This window comes from Ictidomys tridecemlineatus, chromosome 15 (genome assembly GCF_052094955.1).
Source record: "Ictidomys tridecemlineatus isolate mIctTri1 chromosome 15, mIctTri1.hap1, whole genome shotgun sequence".
Taxonomy (NCBI): Eukaryota; Metazoa; Chordata; class Mammalia; order Rodentia; family Sciuridae; genus Ictidomys; species Ictidomys tridecemlineatus.
In genome coordinates this window covers 55,589,236-55,611,861 of record NC_135491.1, presented here as the reverse complement: position 1 = coordinate 55,611,861, position 22,626 = coordinate 55,589,236, and the positions used below count along the sequence as shown (strand labels likewise).

The window sequence follows — 22,626 nt, the reverse complement described above, 5'->3', positions numbered from 1 at the left end:
ACAAAGTTGCAGATCTGACCTTAGAAGCCCAGCCTCCTGACCCCGCGTTTCATCTGGGCCTGGCCAACAGCTTCAAAAGCCAGTTCCCGAAATAATGACGATGACGTTGGGGACAGCAGCTAATACTCATCAAGAGCTTATCGGGTCAGACTCCACTTCAGCACCCACTGCCTGGCTGGGTCCATCCGCATCACTGACCAGCCCAGCCCAGCCCAGCCCAGATGCACCAGGCTTCATGCAGGGCAGGAGCCGACATCAGTGCCCACTGCACAGGGCCAGCGTCTGCCTGGGGTGGTTCCAGGGTCAGGCCTTGGGGGACTTGCTAAGACAATGCGTGCACGTACCAACATTGTAGGTATTGAGGTCCAAGATTCCTCTGCAAAGAGACCCTAAGGGATTGTCTTCAATAATCTGTGAAGAAACAAGACATAACTCACGGTAGTCGTAACAAGAATAATAAAAAGACAACCGGTTTCCAAAGCACACCGTTTAGCAGACACTGCCTGTGGAATCGTTTAAAATGCGTTTTCATTACAGGACCGGTCCACCGGGAGAGCTAAATAACGAAGCTCGGAGATGAAGGGGACCGAGTGGTGAGCAGGAGCCACAGGGTCAGCATTTCATTTTCCCCATCCATAAAAACAAGGCCTGTGACTCCTAGAACAGATTTCAAAACACGCCCTAGACCCATTATCTGACAATACTGTGAATGGGACCCTGTGGCCTACGACACCCAGCTCGAGAACCCTCTGCAGCTTCCCAGGGCCTATGGGAGCAACAGCTATGCTCTGATCTTTCCAAGCCCTGGTTGCCCCCGCCAGCTGGCTCTCCCGGCCACTGCACACCCACACCCTCCAGCGTCCAGCTGAGACAGAGACCATCTTGTTGCCAGGAGAGAGGGCAGACCTGAAAACCCACCGGGTGGTTACACCGCCCCACCGTTCCCCACCAGGCTCACACTGACTGTAGGCAGGAGTGACACAGGACCCATATGGTAAGAGGGCTGCACCTCAGCAGGAGCTCTCACCAGCCCCCTCTGTGCTTAGCCCACCTCCCATGTCCCTTCTTCTAGGAAGCCCTTCCAGATTTTCCCACCTCCCTTAGGAAATAAATGCTCTGGGTCCCTACAGTCCTCATCAGGAAGATGTCACCCTGGTGCAGTCAAAGTGGCTGTTCCCTGAGCCTCTGGGCACAAGGCAGAGGCTGGGGAACAGAAACCCAGCTGGCAAAGCCACACGAGGACCTCTCCCCGACCAGCGGGGCCCACCACACTCCTCACATCAAGCCCGCTCTGCACGTCTGGCTGCCCAAGCTCAATGATTTCCACTGGCAAACTGCTTGAAGCAAAGGGCAGAATCCCTGTTTGGCCACTTTCCCTCCCGTGGGAATTCTCTGCCTATTCAGAGCCTCCAGCCCAGCACCGCCTGATTAAAGTAAGACTGGCTCGTCACAGCGAATTCCACCCATGACAACTTGGGTTCAGTCCCAATTTCCATGTCACCCTGTCTTCCCCATTCCAAATCTCAGAAACTACAACCAGCACGCGTCAAAATTCACCCCCCCACGATGGCTCCGGACTCCCCAAAAAACAGCATAGGCAGGATGATGGACGGCAGGACTCACCTGCTTTTCCAGTTCCTCAACATCAACTGTTGAAATGTCCTCGACGTAGTTGGACGGGAAGTACTGCTGGATTCTGGTGCCATAGTCTCCCTTCCACCTGGATAAAAGCAGAGGGCATCAAGAGCCTTCGCCCGCGGGTATTAATAATCCATTACTGCTCTTTAGATCCCAGCTGCTGGCTGGCTGTGATGGGGAAAAGCGGCAACTGGCCAAGTGACCAGAGGGGGCTGTCATTATGTGACAGCAGAGGATTTCAAAGGCAGCTTCTGCCTCCTGTTTTAATCACCAGCGAGTTGCTGGGAGCTCGCTGCTCTCCTCGTTGCAACCATGCTGATGGTGGGTCCAAGACGCGGAAAGTCAGGCGCTCCTATGCTTCAGTGGAAGCCGCAGACCACCCACCCTCTCTGGCTGGCGCCCACCCTGTTTCAGGAAGGGCTGCAAATGTAGACATAAAAACCATACGAGGAATGTTCTGGAGCCAGACAGCCCTGAATCAAATGCCAGCTTCACCACAACTGTGTAGAATGGGACGAGTAGGTCCCTGTCCCCTCAGCTGAAGCACTGCTCCCATGTGATGCCGAGGACACCTGTGGTCCAGCCAGACCCTCAGACTTTGGTACCGCACATTCTCCCAAGTCTCTTCAGGGGGGCAGGCCTCCTCTCGTAGCTTGGCCATCCTACAGCCAGGGGGCTTGTGCCAACATGGACCTCTGACTATGCCACATGGCACCTCCTCCAAGCCTCCAGGACCCCGACTCCAGTCTGGCCATCAGAGCCCAACACAGTATCACCCTGGGACTCGGGGACTCCAGCTTGGCGTCTCCAGGCAGCCTGTCTGCCCTGCCACACCACCGGGCCCTTCATGTGCACCTTTCTCCTACTGGACCCTCAGACTCGGCCACCAGCTGTCAGCAGGGGGACCTTGGATCTACCTCCCCACTATTCGAGACCTTTCTTGATGCTGATCAAATCTCTTCTGTGGTGACAGGAAGCACTTTGATTTTGGGCCTGGACAGGCAGAGTGAAGACGGATGGTACCGATGGCCTAGTGACTGCCAGCTCTCAGCCTATTCCACACCCTCCTCCCCTTCATTTCTCCACACCCATCTCAGGAAAAGGCAGTCAAGTTCACCCTGTATCTAAGGTGACCACATGAACCGTCTGCCTAGGACTGAGCAGCGCCACCTGCTGCCAGGTATAATTATTAGCAATAGCATTCCCTTCACTCTCAAAAGTTATCTCTGTTGCGACATAAATTATTTGGTGCCCCTGGCTCTGCAGCAACTAGTCTGGTAGGATGAAGAAAAGTTGGTCCAACAATAGGTGGCGCTATGGCCATCAAGGAGTCAGAAGTGACACCTTGGTGGGCAGCTTACCCACGGCCCCTTGCCAAAGGAACTCACGCCAATCTCTTCATTCATTCCAAAGCCTTGGAATTGGAGAACTGAGTTGGGGTCATTATCTGGGCTGTACCCCCACCTCCACAGAAGTCCATCATCTGCCCACAGTGAGAACTGGGACTCCCACAGAGGTAAGTTCAGGAGCATCATGGGGAGCACCCGCAGCCCCAGGAGACCAAATTCTGGTTGTGCCACTTGGAGGGGAGGGACCCCAGCAAAGCCAAGTCCTGCTTTGGGAGAGGCAGGCAGACAACACTGTTGCCAAGCAGGAGCTGCAGCAGGGACAGAGCCATCTGCAGGACAGCTCCAAACCCTCACTCCACAGGGAACTCCACTGTTACCTGATTTTTATTCTGGGTAACCAAGTAACGGTTTGGAGTGAGGGTTCTCCTGGCTTTAAAACAAATTTGAAAATCCCTGGACTGAGGTCCCTTGCTCAAGACCAGAGAAAGGCCTCACTCTCATGAAACTAGAGTGTGGACCCTATAATCACCTTCTGTGTGATCCTGGACAACTTACTACACTTCTCTGTGCCTCAGTTTCCTCATCCATGAAAAAACAGGTGCCAACAGAACTCACCATCATGTGGACACATGAGCTTTCAAAGGAAATGCTTACCACGGTGTTTAACACAGTAAGACCCCAACACGAGCTGCTCTTGGATTTCTAAGTCAGGTCTCACTATCATGTTGGGAGGAAGAAATGCCAGTCTAATGTAGTGCTAGAATCTCTGCCAGTGCCCCTGGTCATCAGCGAGTTCTTACTGCTCTCAGGTAAGAAACCACTTGCCTGGAAATGTATCATCAGGCGACAAATTTTTCTTCCAAGGTGAAAGAAGAGAAGAGGTAACTAAACCTCAGCAAACCCAGGTACCCCTGCCCTAAAAACCTACTCTCCTCAGTTTAGGATGGGGCCATAATACAGAGCACAGGACTAAGCGATAGCCTAGGAATTTGAATTTGACATAACACACGGGCTTGTGTAATGGAAGTGCCTGTTGCTGTGTAACCTTGGGAAGACTCATTGGCCACACTGTGAAGTGGGGACAATATCAGGCACAGCTCCACAGGATCACAACGAGGATTTGGTAATGTGTAAAAGCAGTTAGCAGAGTGCTGTTTTGACTGCAGTGATACCCGGTATGTGACGATGTGAACTGTGCAAGATCTGGTAATCGTTAACACCGCTGCTTACCTACTTCCCAGTGGAGGAGCATAGCAGGCCAAACCCAGCCCAGGAGATCATCAAGGGGATCAGAGGTCAGCCATCCCTGAGTGCCACCACGAGAAGAGACGAGTGGCACCCACCTGCCAAGCATGCCAGCCGCCCCCACCAGCCTTACCAGCCCCCGGGCTCTTTGGAGACGTTGTGGATGAGGGCCCCGCGGCAGAAGCTCAGCTCATCACTTCGCTTGGCTTTGTAGTCGTACAGAGCTTTCACGGTTCTCTGAGGCTTTCAGGGAAACAGGAAGGAAAAGGTCAGGCCTGGTGACAGCCGCAGAGAAGAGGCAGCATCACTGGCAGCTGTGAGGCTCCTCTTAGGAGCAGGAGGCTTCAGAGGCCAGGATGACAGCGCCACCTGCTGGCCAAAGGGCAGCACTGCAGAGGAGCCAAGGCCCCTATGTCCCCGGGAGGCACTGACAATGGCCTGAGCTGGGTGTGACCCAATATGGCTCAGTTTCCTCAACAGGAGAGGACACAACTTTCAGAGCACACCACAAGCACCACCTGAGGTCCTCAGAGGATCGCTGTGCCCCAGGTGTCCCCAGAAGTTAAGGACAGCCCCATTTCCAGGCCATCCAGGGCCGCACGCTGTTCTCACTAGGCGGGTGGCCCTCTAACCAGCCTCCCGCAAGGCCTGACGTTTTACAGGAACAGCTGAGGCGCTGCTCCATGAAACTCATCAGACGGTCAGCCCTTGTTGACAGGAACAAGACAGGACTTAAGATACGATCTTTTTTCAAAGAATTTGCTGGATGCCTGCTGCTTGGCAAGCAGAAACCCAGACAAAACTACACCCTTGTGGCAAGAAAGTCTTCATGGCAGAGCTGTCGAGTCTGCCTAGATCCAGGGCTTCCCTTCCTCTCACCCAAGGGAAATGGGAACAGGGAGCAGGCAACCTGCTCTCCAAGGCAGACAATGGTGTCGACACGCAGGTTCCAATCATCACTCTGCCCCTTCCTAGCTCTACATTTAAGGCTAAGGCTCAGTTTTCCCACCTGTGAAATTGGAATTAAAAGTTTACATACCAGGTTTGCTGAGACTATTAAATGAGGTACTGCATGTAATGACAATCGCCCACCACCCCGTCAAAGACCTGTTCTAAGCCTGTTTCACCTACGGTGTCTCCTTTAACTCTCACAACCACCCCAATAGGGAGGTAGAAGTGGTAATATGCCCATTTTACAGAAGAGGAAAATGGGGTACAGAGAGATGACCTTGGGTGATCTGCCCAAGGTCAACAGTTGGTAAGCCCCTGAGCCCAGAACTGGATCACCTAGCGTGGGTTGTTGCCATAGTCCATGATGTTCCATAAAAAGCAACAAGGATTCTAGAAACTCGGGACCTCCAAGAGGAGGCCACCCAGACCTCCTGCCTTTCTTTCCTCACCTGCAAATGGAGCAGGCTCTACCTGGGCACTCTGCTTCCAGGCAGGTGGAAGCACCAGAGCTGGGCTCAAGGCCTCAGTGGGAGGCAGCCTGTGGCAGAGGGAAGTGCCACATGGCTGCCATGGGGAGGAAGTCTCCAGCCCGCTGGGTGGCAAGAGAGGTCCCGATAAGCTACAGAGAAACCAGCCATTCCCCAGATGCCCAAGTGGGCACATGGCAGGTCAAATGGCTAAGAGCCAGCCTGCCCAGGACCAGAGTCCAGCGCCACGCCACCGCTCTCCTGACAGTTAACCTCGAGGTACCTCAGTTCCCTCCTTTGTAAAATGGGCTTCAAAATAAAACCTGCCTCGTGGGGCTGTCGTGAGAGCTAATGGTCCAGCCACTGCCGGGTATGTGGTTACCTAGGGTTATTGATCTGTCCTCCAGTTTCAAGAGCTTACCGAAGAGAAAGAATGCAAACATGCCGGGAGCCTCTGCGTGAAGCGGCTCACTTTAGTATTAACTAGAACAACAAAAACCAGAAATGACTCCAGTGGCCACCGATGGGAAAAGAGCTAAATGGGCAGAATCGCCAGGATATTTCACAACATTAAAAACATTTTTAGGTTAAATTCCAATATAGAGATTTTGCTTAAATTGCTCAGCCTACCAGGTTTGACAAAATGGTCACTAAGAGATGAGCAAAGGAAACTTAAGACGGAGCAGCAAGGAGGGTCAACACAAGGCACAGGTGGCACCCGGGGTGGGCCGCTTCCTCTCCGCCACGTGCTTTCTTTCCTTCCATCAGTTTCCACGTGACAGTAATAACCTTACTTGGAGGTGCTGATCACAGGTGGCAGTTTGGATCAAGTGCTGCATTCAGGGGCATCTCACGTGGCCCACACGGTGGACAGAGGAGATCGTCTCTACCATTTGGCTTAGTTGCCAGAGTTTTAAAATTAGGAGATTTCATGTGAAACACCCAGATTACTGGCTTGTCCCACGAAATCGGAAGAGCCGAGCTGCCCGCCCGCAAGGCAATGCCAGAGGCTGCTGTGGAGCGGTGCCCTTGAGGGCGAGCGTCCCTCAGAGGACCGCAGGCTCCGTCACCCCTGCCGACCAGCTGACGAAAGGCCAAATGCCAGTTGCCATTCATCACCAAACTTGCACTATTTTGTCACTGTCGCGGAAGATTTAAAAGACCGAAATATTTCTTACGCCCGGACAGCTCCATTCACCCATGTTATCTGCCTGACCTTCACGGACATGTGAGCTGGCAGCCCCTGCCTTAGGAAATCACATTCAAAAGGAAAATGAGAGAGACAGCCCCGCAAAATAAACTCCAAAGTACACCCCGCCAAGGGCAAAGACAAAAGGCCCCTGGCCACTGCTCCAGAGGGCCCCAGTCAGATGTCCAGGACCTGTACGTCGGGCAGAGGGGCGACCATTCTCATTCCAAATGTTCTTCAGTGCTAACCAAAGTCTCTGAGGCCGGCTGGGGCAGGACGACCGGCTCCTCAGGACTTCACTGCTTGCTCAAGATTTGCATCAGCCGAGGATGAGAAATTTTAAATAAAGAAAAAGGGAAGGAAGAGAGGAAAGAAGAAAAAAATCCATCTGTATTTAACAGAGGCCACCAGCAGGCTGCTTCCTAGGCAGGGGCTGCACACCAGCCGAGGGCCAGTCTCCCACACAGAAAACCCACTGTGGCTCTCCCTCCACCTGCTCAAACCACAGAGCAAGGAGGAGCCGGGAGCAAAGGCAGACCTCACGCCCACCTGTTTGGAGGTTCATAAGAGCCAGGTGGGAAGGCAAGATAGCGTCTGCATCGAGGAGTCAGAGAACCAGACAGAACACACACCACAGGCTCAGTTGGGTAGAAAAATACATTTGAAAGACTTCTAATTGGAAGCCATTTGGCCAAAAGGTGGTTCATCAAACCTCAGAGTTTTAGCAAGGCCCAGCTGCTTGTGGATGGATTCTATTAACCTTTGCCCTGAAACCAATCATCCTTTCTATTAAAAAAAAGAATAAAAGAGTGTGTGTGTGTGTGTGTGTATGTGTGTGTGTTTGGAGAGAGAGCATGCGCACGCCAGGTTTTCCAGAACCTTCTCTGGTCCTGTATAATTTCCATGGGGCAAGCAGGACCTTACCATAGAAGGGTTAATTTCACTTGGGTCCACGTACATCCTGCTGACATCGTAGAGGGAGTTTATATCTCTTTCCTGAAAAGAGAGAGAGAAGTCAGTGGACAGCACTGCCCCCGGAACAGCCCTTGGACACAGCGAGGGCTACAGATGTCCTGGCACTCACCCGAGGGGAGGGTGGAAATCGCACAGAACTTACTGTGGCTCATGGGTAGAGATGGTTAGAAGCTACAGAGAAGTTCTCCCAAATTTGGGAACCTCCCCCAAATCACAGGGGCCCTGTGCTGGCCTACTGTGTGCCAGGCACTGTGTTTCCCTGTAAAAACATCAACCTGCAGAGCCAACTGTGGAGCGAGTTCTTGGCTCACAGAGCCACCAGCACGTCTTCTCCTGTCCTGGAGTTCAAGGAAGGCACACAGAAGCTTGAAATCGGCCACTGAGGAAGGATTTACACCACGGGAACTGGCTGGCACGCGCTATAAAGCAGGGCCTTTTTCCCAGAGCCTCTGCCGAGTACCACCTTCCTGCCTCTGTTCCCTCCCCCAGAGGCCGCCAGTCTCTGTCCATCAGCAGCCTCAGGGACCTGCAGTGGCCACTCCCTCTACCTGGGAGGAGTCCCAGTTCCTTCACACCTCCCAGGCTGACCCACTGGGTTTCAGCTCACATTCTCAGCCACTTAAGTCCACCTCCTCTGACCACCCGCAGCCTGCAGCAGCGCCACCCTCCTCATGCTATCCAGTATCACTTGCTTCACTGAAAACATGCCAGTGACGTCACTGTGCTGGCTCTCTTCTCTCCAGAACTTAAGTTTCCCAAGGGCAGGCGTTGCTCCCAGTGTCTACAGCAGTCCCTGGCACAGTCAGGACTGTCCACCTTTTTTCAGCAAATTAATAAACCCTTCCCATGGGAAGTGAGACACAGTCATCACAGCAGGTTTACGCTCTGCTCAAAACCCTCCAATGGTCAGAACACCAGCCAGTGACTCACAATGGCCTACCAGGCTCTACCTGAACCGGCCCCACACTGACCCATCCTTATTAAATTCTACCCCCGCCTGGGCACACTTGATTCTAGCCATGCCAGCTTCCCCTCTGTGCCTCCAGGCAGGCTCATACCTCAGAACCTTCACACCTGCTGTCCTTTCTTCCCCCAGATACGATGCCTAGCTCGTGCCAGGCCCTTTGAAAACTGAAACCTCCCCCTTAGTATTCTGTATGCTCTTACCCAACTTCCCATATTTCTCCTTAGCATTTATCACTGATGCTTGCTACGTATATTTTCTTATTTATTGTCTGCCTCCTCCAAGCTAGACTGTACGCAGCAGGAGGGCAGGATCTTTGTGTTCTTTTGGATCCTCAGACTTGCAGCAGCTACAGACACACAGTAAGTACCAAAAGTTATGCCAAAGGAATGAACAAAATCCCAAGCTGGCCACCTACCATGTTGTAGCGCTCCAGCAGCTCAGGGGTCACAGGGTAGCGCAGGCGCATCTTCCGGTACAGCGCGTGTTTCTCATAGTAATTGACAAGTTCCACGAGGCTCTCGAAGTAGGCAGAGGTCCCCAGCACAAAGTGCCGGCCATCCCGGTTGATGCGACAGTGCTTCACCTTGCCCCTGGCCCTAGGGGAAGGGGGAACCAAGTGGAGTTGGCACACCAAGATTCTGATGGCCACACACTCGCTGTATAGGCCCTGCCCACTAGAAACCACCTGGGCATCCACCCTGAGGGGACTGGGTCAATAAACAGAGGCTGCCCTCCTACAAACACAAGACTGCACTGGAAACGACAGCGTGGGTCTTTCTGCACCAGAGCTGGCTCCCGGCCCACCACAGGCTTGACTGTGGAAACCCCCGAGGTGTCCAGACCAGGGTCAGCGCCCAAAGGCCCGGGGGCCAAGTCTGACTCACTGTGTGTTTTTGTAAATAAAGTTTTATTGAAATATTTACCATTCATTTGTTTATCTACTGTGCACAGCCACACTCTCCCTGGAACAGCAGGGCCGAATGGCTGCCAGACAGACCACGTGGCCTGCAAAGCCTTGAGAAAATCGCTGATGCCCACTCTAGACCTCTGGGACTAGAGTGAATCTAAATGTGGCCCAATAAGGTAACTTCAGAATTACTTTTCAAAAAGGAAATGGGTTTTCTGTTTTTTCATGCATTTGAAAAAAAGAGAAAAAAAATTCAAACGGAACACTCTTCAGTCTCACTAGCTCTTCTAAGAACAGAAACATTTTGAAAAATAAAATTTTGATCTTAAATTTACAGCCAAGAAGATCTTATAAAAACAAATGGTTTTTGTTTTGTTTTTTTTTTTTAAGTCTACCCTGATGTGCTCACCAAGAAGGTGATAAAAGTGTAAGGTGACAGATATGTATTCACCCTGAGTTTGCTGCCACCCAAGGAATATATGAACCAAACCATCACGATCTCATAAACAGGTACGAATATTATGTGCCAATCAAAAACTCTTAAATTTTTTTAAAGTCTATTCCAAATAGACAAAGCAATTTTGAGCAGAAATAACAAAGCTGCACTTCTCACTCTTTGACTTCAAAACATACCCCAGCTCTTGTCATCAAAACAGGACGGTGCTGGCAGAGAAGCAGAGCCCTAGACCAGCGGAACAAAATAGCCCAAAAGTAAGACCAGGCACTTATGGGGAATCGATTTTCAGAAGAGAGGCCAAGGACACACAATACAAAAGGAACAGTTTCTTCAATCAATGGTGTTGAGAAAACTGGAATCCAACACACAGAAGAATGAAATAATCTCACACCACATAGAAAACTCAACCCCAAACAGACTTGAATGTCAGATCTGAAGCTGTAAAACTACCAGAAGGAAACATAAGGGAAAGCCCGGGACACTAGTTTGGACACTGATATTTTAGATACAACCCTAAAAGCACAGGCAACAAAAGCAAAAACCAGACAAATGAGGAAACATTTACCACCTGAACATCCAAAAAAGTATTAGTATCCAAAATACGTAAGAAACTCAAATAACCCATTAATGACAAACTAATTTTAAAAAGGGCAAAGTATCTGAATAAATATTTCTCAAAAGACATATAAACGGCCAACAGGTATATGGAAATGTCCAACATCACTAAAAATGTAAATTAAAACCACAAGAACATCGATAGTAGCTCACACCTGTTAGAAAAGCTATTACCAAGAAAAGATGAAAGCGAAGTCCTCTCTGGACCTCTGTCTCCTCACTGGTAATACCTGTCCCTGCCCACCACAGGCTGCAGTGAAGGGCTCATTCAGATGGGACCTCGGAGGCCACCCAGTTCAGGGACAGTCAGGAACTCAGTGGAGGGCATGACGTCACCATGAGCACAGAGCTCAAGGAAACCTGAGGCTGGGAGGTGGCAGGCCAGCATGACCCTGGGGTCTGAACACCGACCCTCTCCCCCATCACTGGTGGGAGGGGAATTGGGGGTGGGACTAGAGAATCACAGTCCTGGAGGTGGCTGGGTGGCAGATGCTGAGGGGCTCAGGCCAGAGCTATGACATCACACATCTGGGCTGTCTGGGTTCAAACCCCAGGCCCCTGCTGCATGCTTCTACAAATACTTACCCTCCCTGTGCCTCAGTTTCCACCTTGGAGAAACAAGGTATTGAAATGCCACAAAGAGCGGGCACAGGACGTAGGCAGTGTCTGGGACACACCAGCACAGGTGGCGCTTGCTGTTACCCTAGTCATCAATGCTGCTGAAGCTGGGGAGAGAACCCCATCCCGGAGGTCTCCTCCAGAAGCTCCCTCTTGTGCCCCATGCCTGCCCTTCCTTACCTCCCCCTGCCACGCCTACCTGAAGGTGATGGCATAGGAGTCGGTCCCCTCCCGCCGTCTCCGGATGAGGAAGGCTCCGTCTCGGGGAATCCGCATCAGCATATCCTCCGCTTCTCCACGGCTCAGCCTGTCATAGTACCAGCTGTGCCCAGGACACAGAAAAGAGCCAGGTGAGGGCCCTCTGGGGTGCTGAGCTGGCCACCCACAAGGGATGAAATAATGGGCTCCAGGAAGTCCTGGAATTTGTCCCTGGAAACAGCCATGGGAATCACACTGGGACTTCCCTGGCCAGCCGCAGCTCCGAGGACAGTCATTTTTTAAAAGAACACTGGAAGACTGAATGGGTTGGCCCGAAGGACAGAAGAATAAACCCACTGATCTTCACCCACCCATCCAGCCCAGTCTAAAAGGCCAGCCCCAACAAGTAGGGCAGAAACCATAGCAGGTCTCAGGAAATCTGAGCAGAGCGCACAGGGGGTTCTGGGGGGACTTTGCTTGGGTCTTGGTTATTTCATCATATGTGAAATATCAAGTTTTAAAAGGCGACCCGAATGAAAACAGACAGGAAAGGTAAAAAAAAAAAAAAAACCCTTAAGTTATTCTTCTTCCTCAGAAATAGAATTCTGCTTAAAAGTTATTTACACACTGTGTTGGCCTTTTGCAAGACATAACTTGAGACTCACTTTGCTAAATAAAGAAATGAGGGAAACACCCTTACCATCATTTGCCTTTCCTGTTCACTGTCAGAGTGAGCTTTGACAGGACAAAGGACATCATTGGGCCAAATTTCACCTCTAGAACGAAGTCCAAGACCTCAGGACTATGCATAGAAAGGAAAGCGAAGGAAGGAGACAGCGTGGGGAAGGGAGGAGACAGAGAGGCCAAGGCCATGGCCAGCTAGTGGTTCAGAAGCCCCCTGGCTGGCTGCTCCGACCTGTGGACCCGCCCCGGGGCCTCCCACCCGCTGGGGGACCTACGGCTTGGACTCGTGCGGGTTGGGGTTGGGCACGGGGTCGGTGAGCCGCAGCTCGAACTCGGCGCAGCGCAGGTGCGACTCGCGGTAGTGCTGGACGAGCGCATAGATGCTGTCGAAAGTGAGGTTGTCGGTCAGGTAGTACTTCAGGACGCCGCCCTCGGTGGTGGAGCGGATCCGGCAGTGCTGCACGCGGCCCGACCGCCTGCGGGGGGACCAGGTCAGCGCACGCCCGCCGGCTGCAGACCCGGGCCATCCCCCCAGCTCCCGGGAGGGCGGGCCGGGAGGTACCAGAAGGACAGGGTGTAGTCGTTGGGGAAGGTCTCGCTCTCGCGCACCAGGAAGGTGCCGTCCTTGCCGCCGCTCTCGGCGCAGTACTCCTGCAGCAGCTTCTCGGCGCTCGTCCTTCTCTCCACCTTCTTGTGGAACCACTTCTCCCCAAAGTGCAGCTCCGTGGGGGGCGTGTCCTGGCCCGCAAAGAAGAGGAGGTGCTCAGGATGGCTCCTGCTGCCCTCCCCTGCCTTCTCCTCGCAGCTCCCATCTGCAGTGGCCTCTTGGAGTCCTGAGACATGGGGTCAAAGGTCCCCAGTAAAGGCCTCGATTCTGCTCTACAGGAAGTTGAGAGCCACGCTCTGGGGAGTATGGGGTATGGCCAACAGCTGGACACGGCCAGAAAGGCCAGGGGACACCGCAAGAGAGAGTATCCAAATGTCCATGTACTCCCTGGCCAGCGAGGGCCACCATCTAAGGCCAATTGGGTCCTGCAGCCGGTAGGAAAGAGTCTTGAATCTTACTGGTTAAGCCCCTGGGCCAGCCAGCCAATCAGAGAAGAGCCAGCAAGGCTCTGGTACCCAAAGAGGAAGCTCCTTATGGATGAGGATCCTGAGCCCATCCAACATCAGGATAAAAGGCCACATGGCACCGAGGCCCAGCAAGAAGGCGGTCCAGGGGAGTGGACAGGAGCAGCGGGGTCTCCACCTACCTGGGGCAGTTCATCCTCCACGGTCTGTTCAATGTCGTCACTGAAGGACAGCTTGGCATCGGCAATGGCGCAGTAGTGGCGAGTCCATTTCTAGAGGGCAAAGTTGGCATCAGTCCCCCAAGGTCTCCACCCCGTCAACTCTGGGGCCCTCCCCGCAGGGCACCTCCCCAGCATTCACTGGGGATTCCCCCTCCCAGGTTCAGACATTTATGGTGCTTTCTACGAATCTGTTCCCCTCTGAGACATTTCTTTTTTAAGACATCTATTTTTTACTTCTTTTATCATTCTCAGGACTTTTTAAATCAGTGTGTCTAGGAGTAGATACGACTTAATGTCAAATTTTCTCCTGCATATTTAATTTGCAGCCTTTCTTGATGGATGGGATTGTTTCATGCCCCACATGACTATCTTTTCCTGTCGCTTCTACTTTAAGATTTTTCTGGATTTTTCAGCCAGTGAGTCTAAAGATATCTTCTGCAACATATAATTATGACTTTTTATTTACCATAAATTTTAACCACCTTTATGTTTATTTCTAGAAATGTAAGAACAGATACATAAAAATATACCCAAATGGATTTGCCTATTAGGTTAAAGGACAGGAGAAGAGGCCCTAAGAGTTTTAAATGCCTTACTCACACAAAAAAATAAGATTTCTAGTGGAACTATTCCAGCTTGGAGGACAACTAAATATAGTGCCATGGGGAACAGAGAAAGAACGTCAGCAGACAAACTTGTAAAGCTGAAATAAGGTCTGTAAGTTAGTTAACAGTATTATACCATTGTTAATTTCCTGGTTCTGATCATTGTACTGTACAGGGTTATGCAGAATGCTCATTTGGAGAAACTGGGAGAAGGATATATGAGAGTTTTTCAACTACTGTGTAAATACATATTACATTTAATATAAAAGTATTTCAAAATAAGACAAAAATGCAAATGGAAAAGCTTAATTGTGAAGACCAATTCACTTGGCTTAAAATGGGAACAAGACAGGCAGGATTTCAGAGTTCCCCAGTGGGGCGCTAAGAAGGGTGCAGGAAGCCACATCCACTGCACACATGGGAAGGGACCCAGGCCCACCTGGTCAATGGAATCCCACATGTACAGTTCACCCTGCTGCTTGCGCTCTTCTTTCTTGTCCTCCACATTGACATCAACGTCACCTCGAGGACCCAGCTTCTTATGCTGAAGGAAAAGAAATTCACACAGTCTGTCTCTCTCGAAACCCATGTTGAAAATCTGGAATCCGCGAGAACTCCTCCCCATCAGCCATCCATCCAGCCAGTGCCCACCTGCATCCTCCTGCCTCAGAGCTTGGCTCTGTCTGTTCCGCTGCCTGGTCATCTCCCACTGTATTCAGCTCTGTCCTCGGGGCTTTGTCCTTAGAGGGGCCGTGCCTACCACTCAGTCCAAAAACAGGCCACACCACCTTCCCATCCCTGCCACCCTCCAGCCCCAGTCCTGCTCTGTTTTTCTCATATTCTTGGCCCCAAGGACATCTGATTGTCTTTAGTCTGTTTTTTGTAAGAATACAAGCCCATGAGGCAGAGATTCTGTTCTGCTTCCTGTTGAGTTGTGTGCTAGAACAGCACTCAGAGATAGTAAGTACTCAACAAATGCACAGAGAACAGTCACTACCTCATGTGCTCAGGTGAGCCAGGAACAGAGAGGAGCAAATGAGCCAGGCCCCCTGAAGCCCCACCTGCCAGAAGCTAAAGGAGCCCTGGACCCCTGACAGCCAGGCCCCCATGCACCTGGCCCGCCTTCACCATGCAGGGAGCTCCCTTGGTGTTTCAGTGACAACCGCCCCAGGAGCCCATGGCGTTGACCCAACAGTCCCAGTGCACTGACACTCTTACCCACAGGACACCAATATCCCCTCATCTGGTGGGCTTGACGAAAGCCCCCTCACACTGTGCAGTGTCTCTCTGTTGGCAGATGTGTCCCCCACAATACCAGACCTCCTACAACAGAGGGACTGTGCCCAACGTTTGTTGGTGGCCCAGTGACGATTTAGGGAATGTGCCATGTGCTGGCATGGCCACACCCTCACATTTGTTACTTCCCCCATCTGGAAGGGCATCCCCCCTTCCCTGCCTATTGCTGTAGTTTGAATGTTTGGGTCCCCCCCCCAAAATTATATGTTGAAACCTAATCACAATGTGATGGTCTCAGGAGGTGGGCCCTTGGGAACAGTAAGGTCACGGGGTAAAGATGGCATGAATGGGATTAGTGCCCTCCTAGGAGGCCCCAGAGAGCTGCCCTGCCCCTGCCACCACATGAGCACAGCAAGAAGTTGGCAGTCTGCACCCAGAAGAGGGCCTTCGCAGTACTGCCCTGACCTCAGACTTCCCAGCCTCCAAAACAGTGAGTGGGAAGTTAATTTGTTGTAGACCACTCAGCATATGGTACTGGTTATAGCAGCCCAAAGGTGCCGAGGTGGACCAAGGCACCTGGTGAAGACCTGTCCATCCTTCCCTGTGGCCTTGCTAGTTGTCTACAAAACCCATCTCCCTCCTAACAGCTGCCAGGTACAGCCTTCAGATGCGGCCTCCATTGGATGGTCATGGACAGAGTTCACATCACTGACCATGAAGGACGAGCCATGGACAACAGACAGCTCTTGCTCACAGGAAATGCTCTGCCCCAGAGGCCCAGCATGCTGCCCTGTGTGAGCTGCACTCAGACATGCCAAGCCTCAGCTCCCCCACAAACGAGGACCATGCTCCCGGGCAGACTGTCCTCATTTTTGTGCTGTGGGGAGAACTACGGATCCCATTCTCAGATTGTTAACAATGCATACAATTACAAGGGAAGCCAATTATACTGAAATACAATTATTAAGATATTAAATAAAAATAATTCAATATAGTAATAGGCATGCTTCCTCATTAGCATCTTAAATAAGATGCACAGGCAGATCTAATCACCTCCATAATTCCCACATGGTAACAAACACTATGCTATTTTGAGATATCTGCAATAACTGAATGTGATATGAAAGTATCTGTGCCTTCTGCTGGTGACAAAGCCCAGGTGGCCTGCTGCCGACACTCACAATGGAAGGAAGCCCCCGAGCTTTACAGACCGGTCACAAAAAGAAGATGCAGCATTTCCCACTCAAGTTCATTTGCCCTCCCCCATCCTAGCCAGGGGCTCTTCGGGGTCTGTAGAGCCCTAGCTAAACCCCTTGGGAGATGGGAGAGTAGGTGGTGAAGATCTTGGGTCACCTTGCAGGCTGGAGCTCAAAGCTCCTAGAACATTCTCCTTCAAATGAATAAGAAATGGTTTCAAATACTCTAAGCCACTGCTTCTGGTCTCCATCCTATTAATACAAATACCCAAATGCTCCCTTGGCATCACTGGGCCCAGGACCATCATCCCATCCACCTCCCTCACAGGCCTGGGGACTCCGGAGGGTTGGAACAGCTCCTGGGGTCATTTGGAGAGGGGCGTGGTACCAAAGAACAAATGAGCAATCACAGATTCCTATTACGACCAATCACTCACTAGTCAGTGCGTGGAGAGCGCCCGTGCGGGACGGAGCCGCAATCGCTAGGGCACCAAGCGAAGGAGGTGGGTGACCCCTGAAACCCAGGGGGACACAGGGGCACCTCGAGAGAAAGTGGCCTTCCCGAGGCCATGAAGTTGGTAAAGAGCAGCACCTGGGGCCAGGCGGCCTACCTTGATGATGATCTTCTCCCGCAGCTGGCTGGGCGACGGCAGCTGGTCGGCGCTGGCCTCCGTGGGCTTTGTCAGCAGCTGGTCGCCAAACACCTCCTTGAAGACCTTGGCCATGTGGCGCTGCTGCTCCACGCAGCAGTGCTCCTCGATGGACAGGATCACAGGGAAGCTGCAGCAGCAGGGCAGGGTCAGTTCAGGAGCGGGGCGGGCACCTCCATGGCTGCCCCACACGGACCCATGACGCCTGCGCCCTGGCTCAGCCGAGGAGGTGGACACCGCGCCAGAACTCAGGCCCCGCTGACCCCAGAGCAGTCATCAGCCACTTTCCCATGTTCATTGTGTCCAGGGACAAACTACAGCAACTTTTCTCAGTGCTTTTCTTTTAAACTATGCACAACTTTAAATTTAAAAAATAATAATAATAAAATAAAAAAGCCCCTGAAGTTTTAGCTTCTAATCTACAAAAGAGGTGAAAACACAGTACAATGAGGACTCATGTGTCAACTAGAGGCCCCAGTGTTAGCATTTTCCTGGGTGCACCTGCTTATCCTATTTATTTTTTCCTATTTTTATAAAGTGTAATTGTTTCGTTATGTTCATTTATCACACGTATGGGCATTGTATGCACGTGTATATACTGATATATTATTTGTGTATGGGTGCATCATGCACATTGTGTGTGTGCAGGTACAGCTGAATCTCATCGTCTGTGGGGGCCGTGGTCCATGAGTCGCTGCCAACACTGACCTGAGCCATCTGCTCCTCGGGGGGAAGACTGGCTTAGAATCTCAAGCCTTTGGTCACATTTTTATCAACCTTTAATTTGAAGACCTTTTTTAATGAGCTTCTGTTTGGAGACACCTCATTCAGTATATCCTGTTGATTCATTAACAGAACTAGAAGTTGTGCTTGAAGGCAGCTGATCTATCACATGGATTTTCGGGCACATCACAGCCTTCTGGTTCTCAGGAACCCCACCCAGCACTTTTGCCCTGTGCTTGGAGCCACTTCAAAAGGTGAAGTTACCAGCCAAAGTTCAAAAATATGAAAAACATGGCATGAGAGAGATGACCAAAAGGACACTTGTTTGCATTTCAAGGACTGAAAATAAGAAGGCAAAGCATCTCTGCATCTGAGCTGGGCATGTGCACATCAGATGACTCAAATTTCCCAGCACTTGTCACATGCCCAGAAATGACCTCAAAAGTGCTTTTCAATTTGGAGTTAGAAATAAATTTTGGAATACAGAAGCCACTGATAAGAGCTGATTTTGTGTGTGTGTGTGTGTGTGTGTGTGTGTGTGTGTGTGTATCATTTGAACAAGTATATCTATGCCTATTTATGATTTGTGATGTGCCCAAGGTACATACACGCACACATTTACATTTTTTCCTGAGCCATTTGAAAGGAGGCTCAGAAATCCCCCTCCCCCCGCCTATATCTGCTAAGAACCAGGCCACTCTCCTGCCTGCCCACACCACCATTACTGAACTCAGGAAATTATCATTAATTCAATATCACTGAATAGATAGTGCATACTCAAATTTCCCCAACTAGCAAAGAAATGTAATATATAGCTAGGTTCTTTCCATCTAGAATCCATCTGAGGTTTGTGCAATGCATTTATTATGAAGCAAAACTATTTCGAAGGCAGGTGTGTCACTGCCATAAATAGGAAGCCACAGCACCAGTGGAAAGCAGAGTAAATGGGGTGGGGGCTTTAAAATAAAATCATTTAGCCACGTTTCACCTCAAGTCAATCCTGGGAAACACAGATTTAAGCCCCCATCCTGGTCCACACAGCCGAGCTTCCAGAACAAAGAAGACCCAGAAAACTCCACTCGGAGCCAACTCTGAATGGAACGGATGCTGCTTATCATCTTTTTAAAAATCCTTCTTAATATGAACACTCATCCATTTTACCACAAAAAACAATGCATTTGACTATAGGGTCCCGCCTTGCAGGTCCCTTTTTGACCACAAAGCCCTCCCTCAGCTAGGGGCAAGGCCAGGCCCTGTGACTGCACAGCCACTCCCAGCCACAAGCACTGTGAAATCAAAGCACTCTCCCCAAGAAGTCTGCTATGGCATGAAGGCTGAATGTCCCCAAAGGCTTGGTCCCCAGGTGGCAGATCAGAGGTGGAAACCTTTAAGAAATGGGGCCTAGTGGGAAGTCCTTAGGTCACAGGGGTGAGCCCTCGAAGGGACTGTGGGACCCTGGCCTCCTCTTCTTCCTCTTTGCTCCCTGGCTCACCATGTAAGTGGTCTTGTTCTGCCATGAAGTGCTGCCCCACTACAGGCCCAAGACAACGGGACCACTCATGGCCTGGAACCTCCAAAACTTTGAGCCAAAATAACCCTTTTCCTTTTATAATTTCATTATCTCCGGTATCTTGTTACAGTGACAAAAAGCTAATAGAGTCTGATTGACTTCACCACCTCTGTTAACACGGGGTCCTTCATGGCTCCACGGACAGCGGAGGTCAGCACAAGCAAGGGCTGAGGCTCTTGGGGGAGGGATGCCAAAATGGAGACCGTGTGTGCACCGATTTCAAGGTTTCCTACCAGGTAGGAAAAAACACTCGGACACAGTGCGAGGACTGGGGAGACATCACCGGGTCTAGTCTCCACTGCCGCCCTGTGAGATACATGTGATCATCACCTCCGTTTTCAAGATGTGGGAACCACAGCAGTGAGCGGTGAGTGCCTAGCAGGTTGCTAATGAACAGAGCGGGATTCAGACTCCAGGAGAGATCCCAGCGCCCACTCTCATGGTGCTGCCACATGCCAGGAATGTCCAAGAGACCATCACGCCACTGAGGTCACCGTGGACCTCTCACCAGCCCTGGCAGTGACTTTGGCCAAGAGGGGGTGCAGACCTCCAGTGCTTGCGGAAGGAGGGGGTGGGCAGTTCAGTGTGTGTGTCTGTCTGTCCCACACTAGCCACTTTCTCCTTAAAGGCAACTGGCCAGCTGACCTGGAGGCAACGAAGGCGTGGTCTTTGATGGCCTGGACGACGTCGTCAAACTTGATCTTGGTGGTCCGCGTCCAGCCGTGGTAGATGATGGGCTTCCCGTCAGGCCCGTCCCAGCAGTCCACTACGGGAGAAACAGGGCAGCTCAGCAGCAGCCATCCGGCCAAGGGCAGCAAGGTCAGGGCTGCTCCCACAGCAGCCCAGGGACAGGACTCCGAGGAGCACCCCCAGAGCACACAGGGGTTCACCGTGTACCCGGGGTTACCCGCCCCTCATATAACCCAATGCTTCTCCAAAGAGAAATGGTCCCAACGCCTCTTTTTACGAAGCTCTCCACAGTGTGTCTGCTTTTCCCACGTCCCCGGGGAAGCCTTGCTTGCCTCTCGGCCAGTGGAAGTAACAGAGGGCATGAAAAGACCGTCAAAGGTTCAGGCGAAATAGTCAAACAAGCAGACTATGGAGGTGAGCGAGCGACTCCCAAATTTTCAACCCCCCCAGACAGCAGAAGCCAAGAGCTTCTGACTTTATTTTTTTCATTTGCTTTTTGGGAGAATCTATAGAATAATCACGACTCAACTTTATACCATGGTGAGTGTTTTCGGTAAAACTGGAGCCTGAGCCCCTGGTTTACGCCTTCTTCCAGCCAAACCCACTGCTCTGCTGTCCCAAACACAGCCGTGTTAGAGGCTTGGTCCCAGGGTTGAGGGGAGTGCTAATCAGAGGGGACAGGGCCTTTAGGAGGTGTGGCCTGGGGGGGGGGGTCTTCAGGTCACTGAGGGCGGATCCTTGAAGGGGACTGTGGGACCCAAGCCCCTTCCCTCCTCCTAGCACATGATGTGAGAGGGTTTGCTCCACCATGCTTTCCCGCCATGATGTGTGAAGCCATGACCCCCACCCTGTGAACCAAAGTAAACCTTTTGTCTTTATAAGTTAATTATGACAGGCCTTTTGTGACAGTAAGCAGAAGCTGACTAATACACCTGCCTAGGAACTTTTGAGATCAAGTGAGGCTGGAAGAGAGAAAACCAAATAGATGACAAGAAGGCAGGACAGAAAGAAGGCCTCTGCCTTCAGCCCAGCCATGGAGGCCCTGCTTGTCCTTTCCACAGATGCTCACGAATGCCCCAGTGGCCATGAGACGCGGTGCCTGGGCACATAGGAACCAGTGCTAGAAGTAGAGGGCATTTACTTGCCTTCTCTTAAAAACAGAGGGTGGCCCAGCCTCCCACTCTGTTGGGACACACTCTGGGTGCCCCAAAGCATTCGGGCGAGGCCTGACCAGTCACTCCTTGACTCGGGGACAGACGGGTATCTTCCAGGGAAAGGTCCTTGCCACTTCCCTCACTACAGGTACTCCTGGCACCAGGCCTCCCTCGGCCTGTCCTGCCCGTCTCCGATTCAGCCCTTTAAACCCAAAAAGCTCCGAGCGGCTCCAGAGGCAGTGGCCCCCGGTAGCAGTGCCACCTCCTCTAGGACGGGCTACTCACGTTCGATGCAGCGGCAGCCCATGCGCAGGCAGCGGATGTACGCTTCCGGGGACGACTCGCTGCGCAGCTGGTCACCTGTGAGGTACCTGAGGCAGGAGAGTGGGTGGCCGTGAGGGGAGGGAGCACGCGGGGCAGCCACGCACCCCAAGGTGTCCTCAGGGACCATCGGAGCCCTAGTCCCCACAGCCCCGAGTTCTCCCTGTCCAGAAATACCCGAACCAAGCCCGGTCAGACACACAGTCCCCGGGCTGCACTGGTCACGAGCTTAGACATAGGCCACCCGCCAGAAGTGAATGATGGCCCCTGGCAACCCAGAGCCTGGGATGGCGTGTTCTTTCTAGAACTCCGTCAAAGGGTGAGAAAGAGCAGATGATAAATCAAGGACCCACGGCCGCCCACCAGGCCTGGCTGTCAGCAGTGCTGGCCCTCGGCAGGCTCTCGGGGCTGCAGGCTGCACGGAGCAGGTGCCCAGTAGCAGCTGGTGGCCTTCATTGCTGTGAGTCACACCCACCAAATGACCACAGGGACACTCATACACTCCTCTCTGTGGCCACACACGTGCCAAGGGACTATGTCCCTTCACCGTCTCCTACGCTTGGGAAAACCCACTCTGACAAGAATGGACAGGGCAGGGAAGACAGAACCAGGGAGTCGATTTGCCCCTGAAATACTTCACTCCGAGATACTCAGAGGATGACGTACCCACAGGCCTTTTCTCAGCCCCCCCACCTGCAGTGACACTTGAGCGAGCACAGCCTACCCCTCTCGGGTGCCCGAGAGCCCAGGACTGCGCCCCCACCCTCAAAGGCAAACACCAGAACCCGACGTACCTTCCCCGTCTCCCATCCCACCCACCTTCCTTTTCTCTCTCTGCACCTACCACGGACAGGGCCTGGCCCAGAGCAGACCATCCATAAATACCAGTCAACGGCCAACTGAGAAGCTTTGCTATGTCCACTGAGACG

At 52.0% G+C, this 22,626-nt stretch overlaps 1 protein-coding gene across 2 annotated transcripts in view; it reads right to left on the bottom strand.

Moving 5' to 3' along the window:
• Positions 1–22,626, bottom strand: part of Plcg2 (phospholipase C gamma 2) — a 132,485-nt gene that overhangs the window by 33,010 nt on the left and 76,849 nt on the right. For both annotated transcript variants that reach the window (XM_078032730.1, XM_078032729.1), the window contains exons 12-24: positions 21,662–21,747; positions 20,178–20,298; positions 17,201–17,369; positions 14,597–14,701; positions 13,514–13,603; positions 12,823–12,998; positions 12,536–12,736; positions 11,578–11,700; positions 9,197–9,377; positions 7,764–7,835; positions 4,366–4,475; positions 1,624–1,720; positions 345–411 (exon numbers count right to left, since the gene is read on the bottom strand). In XM_078032730.1, coding sequence (XP_077888856.1) covers positions 345–411; positions 1,624–1,720; positions 4,366–4,475; positions 7,764–7,835; positions 9,197–9,377; positions 11,578–11,700; positions 12,536–12,736; positions 12,823–12,998; positions 13,514–13,603; positions 14,597–14,701; positions 17,201–17,369; positions 20,178–20,298; positions 21,662–21,747 — 1,598 coding nt within the window. The remainder of the gene's footprint in view (positions 1–344; positions 412–1,623; positions 1,721–4,365; positions 4,476–7,763; positions 7,836–9,196; positions 9,378–11,577; positions 11,701–12,535; positions 12,737–12,822; positions 12,999–13,513; positions 13,604–14,596; positions 14,702–17,200; positions 17,370–20,177; positions 20,299–21,661; positions 21,748–22,626) is intronic.